The sequence below is a fragment of the Heloderma suspectum genome, chromosome 10 (genome assembly GCF_057233095.1).
Source record: "Heloderma suspectum isolate Gila_16-S chromosome 10, 16-S_ref, whole genome shotgun sequence".
NCBI lineage: Eukaryota > Metazoa > Chordata > Lepidosauria > Squamata > Helodermatidae > Heloderma > Heloderma suspectum.
The window spans coordinates 44,419,079-44,437,939 of NC_139467.1; the positions used below are offsets into that span (position 1 = coordinate 44,419,079).

The 18,861-nt window shown below is 49.0% G+C and overlaps 1 protein-coding gene across 10 annotated transcripts in view; it reads left to right on the top strand.

Moving 5' to 3' along the window:
• The window catches only part of MACF1 (microtubule actin crosslinking factor 1), a 334,205-nt gene that overhangs the window by 280,727 nt on the left and 34,617 nt on the right, over positions 1-18,861 (top strand). For all 10 annotated transcript variants that reach the window (XM_084816162.1, XM_084816155.1, XM_084816156.1 and 7 more), the window contains 16 exons: positions 3,619-3,778; positions 4,700-5,026; positions 7,147-7,231; positions 7,518-7,759; positions 8,222-8,428; positions 9,108-9,227; positions 10,123-10,230; positions 10,790-11,008; positions 11,211-11,414; positions 14,749-14,980; positions 15,148-15,374; positions 16,246-16,368; positions 16,863-16,964; positions 17,568-17,669; positions 17,800-17,973; positions 18,508-18,663. In XM_084816162.1, coding sequence (XP_084672288.1) covers positions 3,619-3,778; positions 4,700-5,026; positions 7,147-7,231; positions 7,518-7,759; positions 8,222-8,428; positions 9,108-9,227; positions 10,123-10,230; positions 10,790-11,008; positions 11,211-11,414; positions 14,749-14,980; positions 15,148-15,374; positions 16,246-16,368; positions 16,863-16,964; positions 17,568-17,669; positions 17,800-17,973; positions 18,508-18,663 — 2,788 coding nt within the window. The remainder of the gene's footprint in view (positions 1-3,618; positions 3,779-4,699; positions 5,027-7,146; positions 7,232-7,517; positions 7,760-8,221; positions 8,429-9,107; positions 9,228-10,122; positions 10,231-10,789; positions 11,009-11,210; positions 11,415-14,748; positions 14,981-15,147; positions 15,375-16,245; positions 16,369-16,862; positions 16,965-17,567; positions 17,670-17,799; positions 17,974-18,507; positions 18,664-18,861) is intronic.

Consider the following 18,861-nt stretch of genomic DNA (forward strand, 5'->3'; position numbering starts at 1 on the left):
TCCACTAAGGCCAGGTAGGCAGGTGAGTATGAAGCCAGCATTATGGGAAGCCCAGTTCAAATAGGCACTGCAGACAACAGAATCATTAACCCTGGACGAAGGGATTTTACAGCTGGCCTTAATTGAGGCCACAGCTCACCTTGGTGGCCTCTTGGAATGTGTTTCCAATGTCAGCGCTTAGCTCTGAAACGTATAGAGCAAAAATACCTGAAGGGTCCATATCCAGAGCTCAGTGTTGAAGGCTGTTCTCCAGGTGGCCCTGTTGGCTGAATGGTTGTGGGTGGCGACCCGCAAGAGAGCCCACCCTGGGGCCTATGGTTATCTTTTTGGTACTGGGTGAAAACTTTTTTATTTTTCCAGTCCTTAAAAAAATCTTTGATCCTGTTGGCTTTATGCTGCTTTGATCTCCTTTTAAAATCTTGTTTTTATCCTATTTTAAAATGTTTATTGTTTTACTGGTGTGATCTTGTGTGAGCTGCCCTAGAGAATTTTACTTGATAAAACTGTATTAAATTTATAATTGTGGGGATCTGAGCATGTGCAGAGGGCATTTCCCTTACCCCTGAAAAAGCAAAATCCACTCCAAAACATCAGGCTCGGAGGTTGTGGCTTCTGCAAGGATGAGCCTTTGCAGAAATCAAGCACTTTTTCATAGCTATCTGCCAGGAGTCCTTCCCTTGGAGAAGAGCCATAACTCTTGGGGTAGAACACATGCTTTGCATGCAGAAGCGTGTAAGAGGACCAGGTCAAAGTGGGTTCGTCTGGCCCAGCATCCTCCTTTCCTACAGTGGCCAACCAGGTGCTTCCAGGGGGCCGTCTAGACGGCACCACTTTCGAGTGTTCACGCTGTCATGACTGCACAGCATTGCAGGTGCGAATTAGCTTCTGCTGCAGTACGCACCCGATTTACTGTGGACTTCTCCAGTGGAGAAATCCACTAGCCCTGACACATGGCCATTAAAGCGAAGTAATTTGCGGCAGTCGTGCTGCTCTCTTTTTTTTAACCATTATATTTAAATGCGTAGCTGCGCAGCCACGTGAGGATGGGGGTGCGACACTTCGGGTTTTTAGTGGCTGCTTTGTATTTTAGGGGTTCTTTTGTGTCTGCCTGTTCCTGTTTGGTAAGATGTGGGTAGTCTGCTCCTTCATTACCATGCCAGCTGTTCATACACAGTCACAGCAGCCGTCCTCCAGCCCCACACTCTTGTGATGGTTCGCCCACGTGAAAGGGCATGCCCACGTGAGAGGTGCATGCCTACCCATCATTACAAAATGGACCCCTCTGAGCTTTGGGAGAACCTCTGTGTGATCTTGGCTGTCCTTGGGAACATAGTGAGTCTGTGGCTCAACCGAAGTTGGTCCTGGACCTTCTGCTCTCCCCACACATCTAGTAGGTCCAGTATTTCCACATGTTTCCATGAAATCCCCTGGCCACTGACTCAGAAACTGGCATTGCAAACCTATGAAGCGACGACGGTGTGGTTGAAGAAATGAGCCCGCTTCTTCGTGCCTCTGTTACTGCGCAGCTGCAGAGGAACAGGGAGGAATGGGGAGGATTGAAAAGGCGTCACAGAGTGGCGCAATCATTAAGCACACCCACCGCAAACTGCAAAGTCGGTTTGAGGAAGGGACAGACAGCTCAGCCACTGCGGTAAACTCACAGCAAGCTAAAAAAAAATCGCAGCAAAACGCCTCTGTGGAAATCCACGTTTTCCCTGTGAAAACCACGGTTTGGCTGCGAAGTGGTGAGTGCATCGTATGTCCCGAAGGTCCTCAGATCTCAGCAGCCCCGGAGTAAATGGCTCATATAGATGGGACCCAGGAAGTCCACCAGCACCTGGCGTACCTTGCTTTTGTCTGTCCTGAATCAGTTTCATTGGGTGAGCCTGAGAAAGGGAGAAAACCTTTCTCCCCGTCTCTACATCATGGCCCCCTGTTAGTCTTTTTCTCCCCTTGTTCTAACAAGCCCCAAATCCTTTTTAGCCTTTCCTCATGAAGAAGTTTCTCCAGCCCCCTGCTTGCCCTTTTCTACTCTTTTTCCAGCTCTACAATACCATTTTTTATGATGGCTGAACAGAACACATTATTCCATACCACGGATTTGTATAAAGGCATTTTATTTTCAGCCCCATTCCTAATAATCCCTAGCATGGAATTTGCCTTTTTCATAGCTGCTGCACACTGGGTTGACAGTTTCTTAAAGCTATCTACCATGACCCCAAGATCTCTTTCTTGGTAGTTCAGGCCCCAGCAGGGTATATGTTAAGTCAGGATTTTTTGCTGCAGTGTGCATTTGCCGTTTTGTTTCCCATTCATCCAGTTAGGGGAGAACATTTTGGAGCTCTTCACACTCTGCTTGAGTTTTCACCACCTTGAAACATTTTAGTGTGATCCTCAGACTTGGCCACCTAACGGCTCACGCGTATAGATACTTCAGGAAACCTAGTCTCTCATGAGAACTGTGTCTGCTTCCTGTTCACATTTTACTTCTTTAAGGACTCTTAGAATCATAGAATAGTAGGGTTGGAAGGGGCCTACAAGGCCATCAAGTCCAACCTTCTCCTCAATGCAGGAATCCAAGTCAGAGCATCGCTGACAGATGGCTGTCCAGCCTCGTCTTGAATGCCTCCGGTATGGGAGAGCCCACCACCTCCCTAGGTAATTGGTTCCATTGTTGTATTGCTCTAACAGTCAGGAAGTTTTTCCTGATGTTCAGCCGGAATCTGGCTTCCTGTAACTTCAGCCCATTATTCCGTGTCCTGCACTCTGGGATGATTGATCACTCTTAGATGAGTGGCATGCACAAATGGCAGCTTGTTAATTTTCAATTCATTGATTAGCCCTAGAATTTCATCTCTTTTCACCCGTATTTGACTCAGTTCTTCAGATTCTCCCCCCACTCCCCAAATGGAGTCAGGTCTGGGTAGTTGTACAACTTCTGCAGTGAAGACCAGTGCAAAGAATTAATTCATCTTCTCAATCTCCCTATCCTGTTTTAGCAGTCCTTTCACTCCTGAATGATCCAGCCACTTCCTTGGCTAGTTTCCTGCTTCTGATATATCTAATAGATTTTGTTGTGGATGAACTTTAGATGGTTAGCAAGATGCTGCTCAAGGTCCCAGATTCACTCGTCTGACAAAGAGTCAAACTATAAGTTATATAGGAAATCTATTATAGGAATGACTAATTTAAAAAAAGAAGACTAAAGTTATGCTAATGGAAACTCAGACAGAGGCAGGAATCAGCCTGGTCTGAACAAACTTGCTCTCCCACAGTTGCTCTTAATCACAATTGCATAGAAAGAAAGAAAGAAAGAAAGAAAGAAAGAAAGAAAGAAAGAAAGAAAGAAAGAAAGAAAGGAAGGAAGGAAGGAAGGAAGGAAAGAAAGAAAGAAAGAAAGAAAGAAAGAAAGAAAGAAAGAAAGAAAGAAAGAAACTGACAGAGAGAGAGAGATTGAGAGAGAGAGAGAGAGCGAGCCTGGAGCCTCTAGCTGGTCCTGGAGGTCTCTAAAGCATTCTAGGTCAGCAGAATATCTTGGGTAAAAGCAATTGCTTAACTTTTGCAGAAATGGAAAGTTGCCTCGCCACATTTCTGAATGACTTTGTTTTCTTGCCACAGGCAAATTCAGCTGGAAGAGATCCTAGATTTGGCCAAGCAATTCCACGAGACGTCAGAGCCCATCTCTGACTGGTTGTCGGTGACAGAAAAGAAACTGGCCAACTCCGAGCCCATTGGGACACAGACTGCCAAAATCCAGCAACAGATCACCCGGCACAAGGTTGGCAGATGGTTGCTAAGCACAATTGGAAAAGGCAGGAATGAAGGGCAGGGGAGCACTGGGCAAGGAGAGGGAGAGAGAGAAAACAGGAGTGTCAAGATGGAAGATGCGTTGACATCCAGATGGGTTGGTTGGAATTCAGGATGTGAAGCCTCAGTTCTGAACGGGAGTCATTCGTAGCATAGCCTTGTCCAAATGACTAATTCCTAGAATCCTGCACTTGGGGCAGCCCTATGCGTGTCTACTCAGAAGTAAGCTCTGTTGAGTTCAGTGGAATTTACTCTGAGGGAATTGTATATAGCACTCCTCTCCAACCTGGTGCTCCCCAGATATGTTGGGCTGCAACTTCCATCATCCCCAGCCAGCAGGTTATTGGCCATGCCACCTTGGGCGATGGGAGTTTTAGTCCAACACATCTGGGGGGTGCTGGGTTGGGGAAGGATGGTGTATTGCATCGCAGCCTTAGAATGTTTGACCACTCAGTGATATCACATCAGCTCAGCCAGTAACTAGAGGGAGACTTAGATGTAACACTTGGGGATCCCTGGATAGGCTGGGCGCTGGGAGAGAACCTCTTCCCCTTCTAAGTCAGCCACCCTCATCAGCAAGCTATGACAACAGCCACCGCAGTTATTTCTGTCCATGAACTAGCTTGCCCTCCCGAACAGGACAAAGGAGACATCCCCCTGTGCATGTGTGTTTTCCTTATAAAACCATTCATTTGATGTACATTATTGCCCTTATGTGGGTGGATTATATCTTTGAGTTTGTATGATCATCAGCCATCTTCATTATTCAGTTTTGTTTTACATTTCTTTTCTTCCCTTTGCGTTCGTTCCATTTTCAGTCATACATTTCTGTTTGCTTGTATTTCCCCCCCCTCCCCCCCTCTTTTTTTTTTACATCATCCTGGATTGTCAGGCTCTAGAGGAAGAGGCAGAGGGTCGCGCTGCGGCTGTGGCTCAGGCGGTCAACACTGGGCAGTCTCTGGCCGCCCTGAGCTGCCAGGCCGAGCAGGCCTTGCTGGGTGAGAGGCTCGGCCTCCTCGAGTCCTGGTATGCGGAGATCTGTGACAGGTGTGGCCGGAAGGCGGCCCTTCTCGGTCAGGCTTTGTCCAACGCCCGGCTCTTTGGGGAGGACGAGGTGGAGGTGCTCAACTGGCTAGCTGAGGTTGAGGACAAGCTCAGCTCAGTGTCTGTCAAGGATTACAAGCGGGACGTCCTGCAGAGGCAGCATGCTGACCAGCTGGTATGGTGACCCCTTTCCCCATCTTCCATGTTGCAGTATTATTATTTGTTTTCCTGCATGTCCGTTTCTTTGGATCATTTCATTTTGGGTGTGATTTTAACCAAAGAGCGAGAATAACACCAAAGCCCTTCCATGTCCAAGGTGCTCTGCATATGTTGTTTCAGTAATCCTCTCAACAGGCCTGTGAGGTAGATCAGTATTATTTGCCTCTGTATGCTGATGGAATGAGAATTTTTCGCAAGGAGGATCTAGTGCAGCAGCCTTCCCCAACCTGGTGCCCTCCAGATGTGTTGTACTGCAACTCCCAGCATCCCCCAGTCAAACCCATTTGGAGGGCACCAGCTTGGGGAAGGCTGATCTAATGAGTTAGTAGCCATAGGAACATTTGAGCGGAAGGTTCAATGTTCCTATGCACTACACAACTGTGTGGAATGCCTGTTGCCATGGCAGGAGGAGCGTCTGCACATGGAGGCTGAATACTGGAGGCAGGCACCCCCTGAGGGGAGGGGTATCAGTGTATCTCCGTGCCCCTGTAGAGAAGCGCAAGTTGCGGCCTTCCCATGGAGGATGGGCCATCACTCGACACAGGGTAGAGCACCTGCTTTGCATGCAAGCAGTGCCGTTCCTGGGCATCTCCATTTAAAAAGGGATCAGGTGGCACGTGATGGGGAAGACCTTTCCCTCCCACAGACCTGGGGAGCCTCTGCCAGGCAGAGTAGATGGTCCTGGGCGAGATGGACCAGTGCTCTGACTTGGCAGATGGCATCTTCTGATGTCCCCCAGGAGTGGAGGTTGGGTCGCTCCCTGCCTGGGCTGATGTGCCCTATTGCGACAACCATCATCACTGCCGCTGTAGCTATCTGCTTCTATGGGAGAAGGGAAAGAGGCACTCTGGGGGCTAAATCTGCCCCTTATGACTCATTGTGTGGGACGACGGGCAACTGTTGCTTGCTCCACTGCGTCCGAGATCGTTGCTTCTTGGCTTTGCCCCCTGCAGTTCAGTGGTGGACCACTGAGAGCCAGCCAGCTCAGCCTGTCCCACCCTGGTTTCCATTCTTTGGCGTGTGATAAAGTGTGATGGAACTCCAGGATCTGTCTTTGTAGATCTCCCTTGTCTGTTCTCAGCTGCAAGGTCTGGCAGGATTCTCTGTTCATGACCCTTTATCCCTTAACAAATCATCTACACCTTCTTGGTGTTGGGATAAAATAAAAGGCAAGCCAAGAACGTGCCTCCCCAGGACTAAGCCTTGGAGGCTGCTTCCTGCAACCATTTTTGACTGAGGTGTTCCCCCATCGCCACCTTCAGTATTCAGATGTTAGCATGGGCTTGTGCAGAGGCCCCCACGCAGTGAGGCTGCAAGGGAGCGCCTCTGCAGAAGGGCCAGCAAACAAGCTCTCGAGCATGAGCGTCCATATGCCCTGTGGCTTCCTGCTCCATGTGACCATCTTAAATGCCTCTGAAGAGCAGGGTGTCCTCTCTGCCCCTGCTTCCCTGGCAATCAGGGGACTGACTCGACGGGGAACACTGGCTCACTCATAGTGGGATTCCTTATCTTGGGCAGTGTAATCCTCTGCTTGACGGTTGGGGGCAGAAGGAGCCAACAGCCTATTGCTCCCAGAGCCTTTATCTCATGGTGGCAAGACAGTATTTTCCTTTGGGGCCATTCATATTCCCTCTTTCCAGCTTGTACTGGAACCCACCCCCACTATAGCCACACCTAGAGCGGCTCTCTTTCAGTGCCCGGCTGAACACACGTGGCAGCAAAATGTAGCCCAGGCCAGGGCTTCTGGAAGGCTTTCAGGCATTCTCACCGTAATGTAAACCCGGAGAAAGTCACCACTCCAGGACTTTCCCTGAGGGACTTTCTCTCTCGCAAGAGCAGCAGGCAAGTTCACTGCACTGCCTCCTTTGGGCCTGTGATTGTGTCCCCATCCCAAGAGCACAAGGGGCCTCCTGCATGAAAGGGGGAGACCTCCTGTACACAGACCTCTTGAGCGCTGCCTTTACATGATCAGCATGCTGATCTAGTTCACGCCCTGTAGAAATCTAGGTTTGGTCCTCTGGAGGGCCAAAATAATCTCTCCAGGGGAATTCACCTTTGGTGGTTCTTCCTGTCTAGGCGCTGAATGACGAGATTGTGAACCGCAAGAAGAATGTAGACCAGGCCATTAAGAATGGGCAGGCCCTCTTGAAACAAACCACAGGTAAGACTGGGGAGGGTGCTTGGCTCCTGCCGTTCCCCTGCATTCTCCAGCTGCCTAAGAAAGGTCAGCCTCTGGATGCCCAGTGACCACAGAATTCAGGCATACGTTTGCTGCTATAGCGCCACAACTTCACAGACACGTGCGCGCGCATGCACCGCTTCCTATGGCTTCAGACAAACAGTGGAGGCTGAGTTTGAGATTTAAAGGAGAGGCTTGCAGTCCAAGTTAAAGAAACCCTCAGCCAAACGTTCGAGTTTGTTCAGGCTAAACTGTTGGCTTCCTGCAGGGGAAGAGGTGCTACTTATCCAGGAGAAACTAGATGGCATCAAGACGCGTTACTCAGACATCAGTGCTGCCAGCTCAAAGGCTCTCCGGACACTGGAGCAGGCACGTCAGCTGGCCACCAAGTTCCAGTCTGCGCATGAGGAGCTGACTGGCTGGGTGACTCAGGTGGAAGACGAGCTGCTGTCTGGTGGAGGGCTTTCTCCCGGTGGAGAGCAGATCCCTCAGTTCCAGCAGAGGCAGAAGGTAAGGAACCATTCCACTATCAAGCAAAGTGGCAGGCTAGAGTGGATGTTCATAAGAGCGAGTGTATTATATAGCTGGGGAGCAGCCATATTTAAGGAATAATTTTGAAGCACTGATCTGTGGCCTGCAGGCAGGAAGGTGCCGCCGCCTCCTGTTGCTGCTGCTCTCCTCTTCCTGCAGCAGCAAGCGGGCCCCCAGGTGCCAGTTGGGACGCGTTGTTCTCCCGCCCGCAGCAGCAAGCGGAGGCCGGCTCTTCTGCCGCTAAATGGGGAGCACGGTTTTCCTCTTCCTTTGGCAGCAAGAGCAGCCCTAAAGAGTTCATTCACCCCTTCTGCAAGCAGAGCCCTGGTCTTGCAGCATCAAGAGACTCTGGGCCTGTTCTTGACCTCTCGCTAAAACCCAAAGGCTCTTCTGGTACAGCCCTACTTCACTGTCATGGAGGGCTGGGCTTTTTTTTGTCAGGAACTAAAGAAGGAGGTGATGGAACACAGGCTTATCCTGGACACTGTGAATGAAGTGAGCCGTGCCCTCTTGGAGCTGGTGCCCTGGCGTTCCCGCGAAGGGCTGGATAAGCTCGTCTCAGATACTAATGAGCGGTACAAGCTGATCAGCGACACCATCAAGCAAAGGGTGGAAGAAATAGATGCTGCAATACAGAGGTCCCAACAGGTAGGGTTTGAGGGCTGTTTTTTGCAAGCCTCATTCCTTCTCTTGCAAGACCTTTGTGTGGAAAGGGCACAGTGCAGAGAGGGCAGCGCAACCCAGCCTATCAGAGTAAGGCAGGAGCTCCCGGCCAAGCAGGAGACTGGGTGGATGAGAAGCTTGGCGGGAAGCTGGGAGCAGTTTTGCCAAGGGGTGGGGGTGGGGGTGAGGGAGTGATTCCCAGGGGCCGGGGGGGCTCTGCTCACCCAAGTCTCTAGAACATTTATGCTCGCTCCTAAGAATGTTCTATTAATGCTCAAGACTAGTAGCTCTAAAACCTTGATTTCCAGCTCTGAGGAACTGAAAGTATTTTTCACATAGTACCCAAAAGCAGCCTACTACACTAGGGCAGAAAAAATGTTTAGTGGGCTGGCTGTCATCTTGGAGTCAACATTTGGACAGCTTGTGGACATGTCAGAATATGGTCATGTGCCCAAGGAAAACTGAAACTCTGCTTCTTCTTCTTTCACCAAAATCACCCCTGACTTCCTTTCCTCCAGTCTGCCAGACTGTTCTGTGTGGAGGTCCACTGCTCTTCAGCCATGTGGTTGCCCGCTCATAGCTGCTTGCATGCCAGGGCAAATGCCAGTTTTTCCCAGCTGTGTTTGCTAACTGAATGGTGCTCTCCTCTCCTTCCCTGTGTTAGTATGAACAAGCGGCTGACACAGAGCTTGCCTGGGTTGCCGAGACAAAACGAAAATTGACAGCACTTGGCCCTATTCGCCTGGAACAAGACCAGACCACCGCACAGCTGCAAGTCCAAAAGGTACACAGAGGGCAAGAGCACAGCAGTCTTCTGGAGGATGGGGTGGAGTGGGGATGCCTGCCTGAATTAGCTGCCTGAATTGGTGAGAAGAACAGGCTCGTGTAAAGCAAAGGTGGGGGGCAAAGCAGAACCTTTAGCTGTGGCATTTGGGAAGTGTAGATGGTGGTCCTGATGAGGGTGACACAGGAACCAATCACTGCAGTGGGAGTTTGGCAGGTTGGTTGAATGTGTCCAGAGCAGAGAAACAGAAGTATTAGCAGGAGCTGTAAGATTTATTCATGCCTTGAGTTGTGCAAATGGCTAAAGGGATCCTAACAGAAACAATGTTTGGGTTTGGTCTCAAGGTAGCTGAAGAGGAAGTTGGTCTGGGGGGCGGGGGGGGCATGTAGGTGGGCAAGGGAGTTGAATCATGACATTTCTTCAGGTGGGGGGGTGTCTCCACTCCAGGTAACTTGAACAGATGTAAGATTGGGACAATATGCTGCTGCTGCTATTTATAACTGGCTGTTTCATTGATTTGTTTTTTACTTGCTGTAGTTTATATACTCCTTTCTATTTTATATGAATTTTTGGTTGTATTTTATTTGTTGTTAGCCATCTTGGTCACCATTGTGTAAAAAGGTGAGATATACATTTTAATAATTACAACTAATATATGGTTAGATCTAGGCAGGCTTGAACCAATGGCCTTGCTAAGTGTCTATTCAGGTGTGGCTTTGATGCAGAAAAGATGGCTACGCTTTGGTCAAGAATGATACTGTGATGAAGATACAGAGCAGCTTGCATCTTCTCTCTCTATCTATCTATCCCTCCCTCCCTCCCTCCACATTTTTATTCTGTGTGTGTGTGTGCATGTTTTAATTTTGCTTTCTTTTGTCCATGTTCAACCTTGCAGGCTTTCTCTATTGACATAATTCGACACAAAGATTCTGTGGATGAGCTCTTCAACCAGCGCAGTGAGATATTTGGAACTTGTGGAGAGGAACAGAAAGCCGTGCTGCAGGTAAATCCATGTCTCAAATGCAAAAAAGGTCAGATCCTGAATGGTCCAGATGGTCAGATCCAGCCAAGGTCCAGCCTAATTAAAACTGGCACACATTCACTTCTCTCTCTGGGCTGACTTTATAAGCAAACTCACCAAATTTCACGTTGGTGCTTAACCCGGAGTAGCTGATGCTCGTCTACTACGTATTTATACCCACGTAGGGAGAAATGTGTAGTTGGCACACAGAAGGGTGTGACTGCTGGCAAGTTCATGTATCCCTTTATTATTTGATGCATGCAACTTTCTAACCTGGCCATCCACTCTCCCAAAGAATATTATAGCCAAATAGCATAGTATTGAGTAATGCCTCTCATTGGCTGGCAAGAGCTTTTTTAATGGGCCAAGCCAAAAAAGAGGACTCAAAGGCAAGGTTTATTTCAGGGAAAATGGGATGGAACATAATGAGGCATATGAGCAAATGCGTGCAGAACGGAGAAAACCGATTAAGCTCCGGCACTTGGAGGCTCCCCTCAATCCTCCTACCTGCCCCAGATTCCACGCTCCCCTTTTCCTACAGGAGAAGACAGAGTCTCTGCTGAAGCAGTATGATGACATCAGCCACCTCAACTCGGAACGCTATGCCCGCTTGGAGCGGGCCCAGATCTTAGTGAGCCAGTTCTGGGAGACCTATGAGGAGCTCAGCCCGTGGCTTGAAGAGACACAGGGGCTGATCGGGCAGCTGCCCCCTCCAGCTGTTGACCACGAGCACCTCAAGCAGCAGCAAGAAGACATGAGGGTAAGTGGGTGTGTGGGGGGCTTGCAAAGTGGTGATTCTAAGTGGCTTAAAAGTGGTGGTCCCTCAGTACTCCAGGTACAGGAAGGAAGCAGAAGTCTCTCAGTCCCAAATAGGAGGACCACAGAAGTGCTTGCTTCTGGTGAGCATTTGAGCTTCTGAAACTGGAGGTACTGGTTTTCAATCTCATGGCAATTCTTTACAGCAACTGAGGGAGTCTATTGCCGAACACAAGCCCCATATTGACAAGCTGCTGAAGATTGGTCCGCAGCTGAAGGAGCTGAACCCAGACGAAGGGGAGATGGTACAGGAGAAATACTCGGTGGCGGAAGCCACATATTCACGCATCAAAGAGGAGGTCCGCCAGCGAGCCCTGGCCCTGGATGAAGCTGTATCGCAGTCCACGCAGGTTGGGAGTTTGTTGCTTGCTATGCTCCATGGGAATTCAGTGCAGTCCGTGGGTGTGACTGTAGGTGGGGGATTCAAGGAGGGGGTGTTTGTGATGCATCTGCGCTAAATGTAGAAGAGGAGCGGGACACAACTAACTTCCACCTCCCCTCATCGTTTGGGGAGACCACCGCCCCACAGACACACTGGGCTGACTAAAGCCATGGCCGCCTAGTGTGGTGGGGGAGAGGAAAGTGCTCAACTCCTTTATCAAGGAAAGCAGATATGCAGAAGGGGGAGGGGGCCAGAGGCAAGCCGAGGCAGCATCCCCACACACAAACACGCTACACGTGGAGAGCGGCTGCAGGACAGCACTGGGCTCCGTTGTCTTTTTGGTGACCCAGTGGAAGGCAGCTCGTAGAGCCAAACTGCACTTGGTGCAGAACACAGTACTTGAAATAGTGTGGGTATTTTAAAGACTATGAATAACAGCTGTGTTGGGAATGGGGACCACAGCACATGGTGGGGGCTAACTCTTCCCTCCTCCACTGTGATCCTAGCAACAGCCCGGCCCCAGCTGATATTAGCCTGGGAGGAAAGCTTCCGTTGGCACCAATGGAAGCTTCTTTCCTGGGGCCAACAGCAGCTGGGCAGGGGGTGGATAAGGGCTACAGGTAAGCCCTTACAGTCTTATCTGTAGGATGTTGCTCTCTGGCTCACAGATTGCAACAAGGTCCTTTACTTAAGGGAGTGAAACCAGTTTTCCTTGCGATGGGGGCATGGGTGAGATCACTGCAAGGAGAAATTAAAGTTTAGCAAAGAATTTCTATTAGTAAAAGCACAGGATTTTTCAGGTTGTATTCAGGATGAGCTTTTTCTCCCTGATTTAAGTCTAATTTCCTTCTTTTGTGCCACAGTTCTTTTTAAATTTTTGTGGTTTTAATTTTTGTGAACCACCCAGAGAGCTTCGGCTATTGGGCGGTATAGAAAGGAAGGAAGGTGATTTTGAATTTAAGCAAGGAATCACATAAATTTCTTGTCACTTCATTTCAACCCCCTGACACACTTGTCTTGCATGTCACTTGAAAGTTGGTAAAATGTTAACCATTATTAATATTGTTATATTAGCCTAGATTTTGTTCTGTGTCACATCTGTTTAAGATATATTAAAAAAAATGTTCATATTGTTTAGTCACTTATTCCACTCTTCGTTTATGCTCATATTAACTCTTGAGTTTTTCCTCCCCCACCTCCCATCTCATCACCCCTCCCATTGTGGAATGTGTTCTCTGTTGTATGTTTCGGTGCCTGTCTTCCCTGCGTGCTCTTGACATTTCATTGTTGTGTTGACTGCACCCCACCATGACAGATTGCAGAGGTAAGAACCCTCCTCCTCGCATTACAACCTTCCTACCTTCTGAATTAGCAAAAAGAGGATGTCTTCATTGACTAGTAATCTTGATTTCCTTCTTTGCAAAATGGTTTCTTGCATATATTTTCTGTCATCTGGAAGTACGTTTGAGGTTTCTGACCATCCTCAACTTTTGGACGCTGAAAAGCCTCTCTGATTCAATAGTATTGAAACTCCTCAGTGTGAATTCTTCTGAAAATGCATCAGAAAGTAACCACTTCACCCAGTTAGGGGTGGCCCTACACTGTCCTTTCCCCTCTTTGTAGGAAGGCAAAAATCTTGCAGACTTTGTACTAGCTGTGGATGTGAATCTTGGTGAAAACATTAGGCTTAAGAAAGGGCAGCAGTTGGCAAAGGCTTGTTCTTGGTATCATCTTTCAGCTGGTGCTTCAACTGAAGCAGAAACACTGTCGCTTTGTAGGTGGATCTCTCTCTATGTTCCCTGCTGTGTTCTCCGAGGAATAGTGCATAATATGCCGGTTGCTTTGAATTCCTCTGAGCTTCTTGTGGTTCACTCTTCAGCGAGCTGCTGTTGGAGGAAGAGTGATGCAATTAATGGGCGAGTCGCAGAACTGTGCGACTCACTCTGAGCTCCCATCATATGGTTGGTCTCCTGGTCCACCAGCAGCCGCTCCCCAGCTGCCCCAGGCGATGAGGCAAGCTGCTTTTGAAACTGAGGGGAAGTTCAAAAGCAGTTTGTGGCAGGTCGGCGGGGGGGGGGGGGGTTGTTTGTTTACAGAATGTGGGGGGAGATGAAAAATCCCACAGGATGCACACAAGTCCACAGGCATGCCTCAAGCAGGTTTCGCGGGGGTGGGGGGTCGGTTGCCATAATAAATTATGGCTTTCTCAGTTTTAAGGTGTCCTTTGCTGCCATTAGTAAAATGTTAACCATAAAATGTGGAAAGGGTGCAACATCAAATGCACGTAGTGGATTCAGAAGTCATTGACGTGTGTTTGCATTCCGGATAGCTTCAGTTCTCTCTCTGATTTGGTTTCCATGACCTCTTGACCTCCACCCATAAGTGTCTTTATACCACAATTTCATGCATCTGATGATGATTCTGAGCAATTCATTCAGGGGTTCCATTTATTTATTTATTTCTTACTGCTCTTCAAGACTGTGGTCTTCCTAAGGCAGCTTACAATATAAAACATTAAAATTCAGTATCAAATTATAAAAGCACCTTACGTTTAAGCAAGTTTAAAATAAGCCAGTTAAAATAAAATACAATTTCAAATACCTGAGAGCAGTAAATAATATGAAATCTTCTCAATTCGAAGTCAGAGAGAACAAGTATGTTGTTAAAGTCCACTTAAAAGCAGCCACCAACAACGTATCTCTCAGCTGGGAATTTCGCAGGGCAAGGACCACCACTGGGGAGGCCCTCCCTCTGTCGCCCACCAGCCTTATCAATCTTAATGGTGGGCCAGTAGAGAGGGCTTCTGAAGATGATCTTAAGGCACAGGCAGACTGACATGGGAGTCAGCAGCCCTTCAAATAATTGGATCCACACTGAAAGGTCAACACCGGCACTTTGCATTGGGCCTAGAAGCATAGTGGCGACCAGTGCAACTGGTACAGAAATGGTATAATCTGATCCGACGATCTAGCCCCAACAAGGATGTGAGTGGCAACATTTTGTACCAGCTGAAGTTTCTGAGTTGTCTTCAAGTGCAGCCCCATGTAGAGCGCATAACAGTGGTCCAGTCTGGATGTAACCATAGCACGTATAACCATGGCTAGGTGGCATGCATCTAATCCTGCCAAAGAGTCGTGGGCGATGACCGTAGGTCTAGAAGAGCATGCTGATTAAGAAGAGATAGCAGAAGCCGGGCTTCTTTTAACATGTCTGTGGAATTGCAGCCCCTTTAGCATACCCCGGTGGTGATGCAGTATAGTCTCCCAATTGTACCCGCACTTAGCATCCTTCCTTCTGTTTAGTTCCATGATAAGATTGAGCCAATGCTGGAGACGCTGGAGAACCTCTCCTCCCGCCTGCGTGTGCCCCCACTCATCCCAGCTGAGGTGGAAAAGATCCGGGAATGCATCAGTGACAACAAAAATGCTACAATGGAGCTGGAGAAGCTGCAGCCATCCTTTGATGCCCTGAAACGCCGTGGGGAAGAGCTGATTGGGCGATCACAGGGAGTAGAGAAGGATCTAGCAGCCAAAGGTACGTTGCTGTCACATGTGCACTCTTTTTGTATGTCATGCAGATTCTTGTAGTTCATGCCTCCCATGGGATCAAGAGTATTTTGTATTCTGAACTGTCTTTTCCTGTTTGAGAGGTTCTCTTTCTCTGAGTTTGTGGCGTTTCTTATTCTCCTCCCCCCATTTCAGAAATCCAGGATAAATTAGATCAGATGGTGTTTTTTTGGGAAGACATCAAAACTCGGGCTGAGGAACGTGAAATCAAATTCCTTGACGTCCTGGAACTGGCAGAGAAATTCTGGTATGACATGGCTGCACTGCTGACCACCATCCGAGATACGCAAGACATTATCCATGATCTGGAGAGTCCTGGGATTGACCCATCAATCATCAAACAGCAGGTTGAAGCTGCAGAGGTAAGGATGGCAAAGGAAGCCCTGTCAGCTATCAGTGGAAGGGATGAACTGCATCACACAGCACTCTGCTAACCTATGGAATGGGTTCCCACAAGGTGTTCAGTGGTCTCTTGCATTAAATGCCTTTTTTAAAGGATCCTATAAATGCTCAAAGGAGGGGGTTTTTACTCTAGCTGAGCCTTCCCCAACCTGGTGCTCTCCAAATGGATTGGACTGTAATGCCCATAATTCCCCGATAGCCAGTGGCTGATGGGCTGCATCCAGTGGCCATGCTGGCTTGGAATTATGGGATTTGCAGCCCAACACACCTGGAGGGTGCTGGGTTGGGGAAGGCTGCTGTAATCCTTCTTGTGACAGAAATTTGGTCAAGAATGGATTCCTTACAATTCTGTAATTTCCATCTTCAGAGCAGCCTGTCAGATGTTTGTGGTGATTATTAAGCTTCTTGGGATGGGGGACATTGTTTAATTCAGCTTGCGCTAATAGGCTGTGGGTCTTGCTTTCTAGGAGCATAAACGTCAAAAAATGCTTCTTCCATGTAAGGAAAAACACAAGACCCCAGAATGAAAATTAACTCAAATAAAAAGATCTGAACAAGTTTCCATCCTTTGGTCATCTTCAGTGGCTCCTTAAAAGCTCTGCTTTAATAGTTTTTGTCAATTATCTTGCATATTGCTATAGCAAGGCATGTGTGTTGCTGCCTGAGCTTCACGGCTCTTTCTTTAGAAATTTCCTTCTTATCAGAAATACAATTTAAGAGCCAGGGTTGCTTATAAATGTGTGTTGCATATAAATGTGTGGCAGCCCAAATGTTGTTCTGGAGCAGAGTTTGCTAATAAACGATCAGCCATGGCTCTGACCTTATCTGCAGACTATCAAGGAGGAGACAGACAGTTTACATGAAGAACTGGAATTCATTCGGATCCTTGGGACAGATCTGATTTTTGCCTGTGGCGAGACAGAAAAACCAGAAGTGAAGAAAAGCATTGACGAGGTGGGTAGACCTGGTTGCTGATTCAGATAGAGGCACATCTGCAGTCAGACGTCCCTGCCGCTCTCAACTTGATGTTTCAGTGTTAGGTTGGGAGGGCAGGAAGGTAGGGTGGGGAATCTCCTGGGGAGGCATTGCTCCTCCGCCTGTATGTATGATGCCAGCCATGCTTTGCCAGTGATTCACTGCATCTGCAGAGCAAGTCGGCCGGAGAGGAGAGTTGGCAGAGTGCAGGTAACATGGGGCTCCCCTCCCCTCCCTCCAGAAAAGGCTCCTGTACAAATGCCCTGTTGGAAGGCGCCTGGAAAGCAGGGGTGATGGGGAGTCCATCTTGCCACTCAGAAGGTGCAAGTGTCAGTTGCCCAGGAAGGGCCACCCTCAGTGCTGCATAGCTGAGCAGGGGTTGTTGCCTGGGGCTCCCCCACCTCAAATCCTTTTCTCCCCGAGGTGCTGTCCACCTGGCTCCCTGCCTGGCAAGCTCCCCCTTGCTTTTGCAGATGAACAGTGCCTGGGAAAACCTGAACAAAACCTGGAAGGAGAGGCTCGAGCAGCTCGAGGAGGCCATGCAGTCAGCCGTTCAGTATCAGGATACGCTGCAGGTGACACCAAGTGGCTGCGTTGAGCCGGGGAAAGGTATTGGGCTGTGGGCAGGGTACAAAGGCAAGGCGAGGGGAGCCTCTGGATCTCCAGTTGGCTACAGCCTGAAATGGATCCCAGCTGTTCCAAAGAATTTCCCTCAGAGTACCACTGAGACAGTAGGAGTACATGGATTCTTAGGATGGGAATGTCAGGGGCAATTAAGACATGATGAGGCCTTTCTTTCTTTCTTTCTTTCTTTCTTTCTTTCTTTCTTTCTAAGGGGGGCCTCTGTGTGGAGAAGTGGCACGCCTCAGTGGCAGAGGTTGGGCAGAAGCAGCAGGGACGGGCAGCAAGCCCTGCCTGTGAGTTTCCAGGAGGCCCCTGGCTGGCCAGTGTTGAAAACAGTATACTGGGCTAGATACAGAGCTTTGGCATGACTCAGCAAAGCTGTTTTCCGCAAGCACCCAGCAGCTCAGAGCCCCAGTTTAGCCTAAGAGAGGATGGGCTGAGGGAAAATGCTACCATGCCTGTGCTGACCACCTTCACACAGCCTGCAGCTTGCTGTGTTTGGTGGGGTGACAGTTGTCTGGTTTCATCTTCGTTTGCGGGGGTGTTCATTTCAGGCCATGTTTGACTGGCTGGACAACACCGTGATTAAACTCTGCAGCATGCCCCCCGTGGGCACGGACCTCAACACCGTCAAAGAGCAGCTGAACGAGATGAAGGTACGTGTGCGCGTGCGCACGCCAGATGAGAAACAAGGGGAGTTTCCCCGGTCTTTGAGGTGTGCGCCGGGTGGTGGTGAGGGAGCCACAGTCCAGAACTTGAAACCTCCGGCTTTCTCCTTTGGGGCAGGAATTTAAAATGGAAGTTTACCAGCAGCAAATTGAGATGGAGAAACTGAATCACCAGGGGGAGCTTATGCTTAAAAAAGCTACAGACGAGACGGACAGAGACATCATTAGGGAGCCGCTGACAGAGCTGAAGCATCTCTGGGAGAACCTGGGTGACAAAATAGCCCATCGGCAGGTATGGCAAATGGTTGGGGCAGGAGGTGGGGATGCCCTGAAGTTCCATCATTTCCAGGTGCTGGTTACCCTCTTTCCAGGTGTAAATAGTTGAGAGCCAGGTTACCTCAAGGACCACCTCTTCCGAATGGTCCTGTCCAACACCTGCCCTCCGCTGGAGAGGCCTGGCCTGGAGTGTGGGGTTCAGGGGCCTTTTCAGTGGCAGCACCCTGGCTGGGAAACCCCCTGCCCCTTTGCAGAAGAAGGTCTTCCATTACTAATTACAGATTTTTGTGTTTAGGCCAGCATTTGGCTTTCCTTCCGTCCGACTTCCTTCTGCCTCCCTTTTGTATTTTCATCAGTTCTGTTGTTGAGTCATATACCACTTTAAAATGATTTTAGCCCTTCTTGAGCACCCCTCATCAGAGTGGAAAGGCAAAGTGAAAAGCCCCATAAATAAATCAAAACAGCTGTGCTTGGATTCGTTGTTAATTCCTCTTGTTGCCTTGTCTTCTTCTTCTTCTTTTGAATTCCTCTTGCTGCCTTCAACGAACAGCACAAGTTGGAAGGGGCTCTCTTGGCCCTTGGCCAGTTTCAACACGCACTGGCTGAGCTGATGGCATGGCTGACCCACACGGAAGAGCTGCTGGATGCACAAAGGCCCATCAGTGGCGATCCCAAGGTCATTGAAGTGGAATTAGCTAAGCACCATGTAAGTGCAAGGAAGTGTACTTGCAGATCTTTTCTGCGTAGGCAGTCCCTGCCCAGCAACTGAGGGAGGAGTCCTAGCTTGGTGGTAGGATGCAGGCCTTGCTTGGGTCCATTCCTGGCGTCTCCAGTAACAAGGCTCAGAAGGGCCTCGGCCTTACAGTCTTAAATGGCTGCTGCTAGTCAGAGAAGGCGGCGTTCA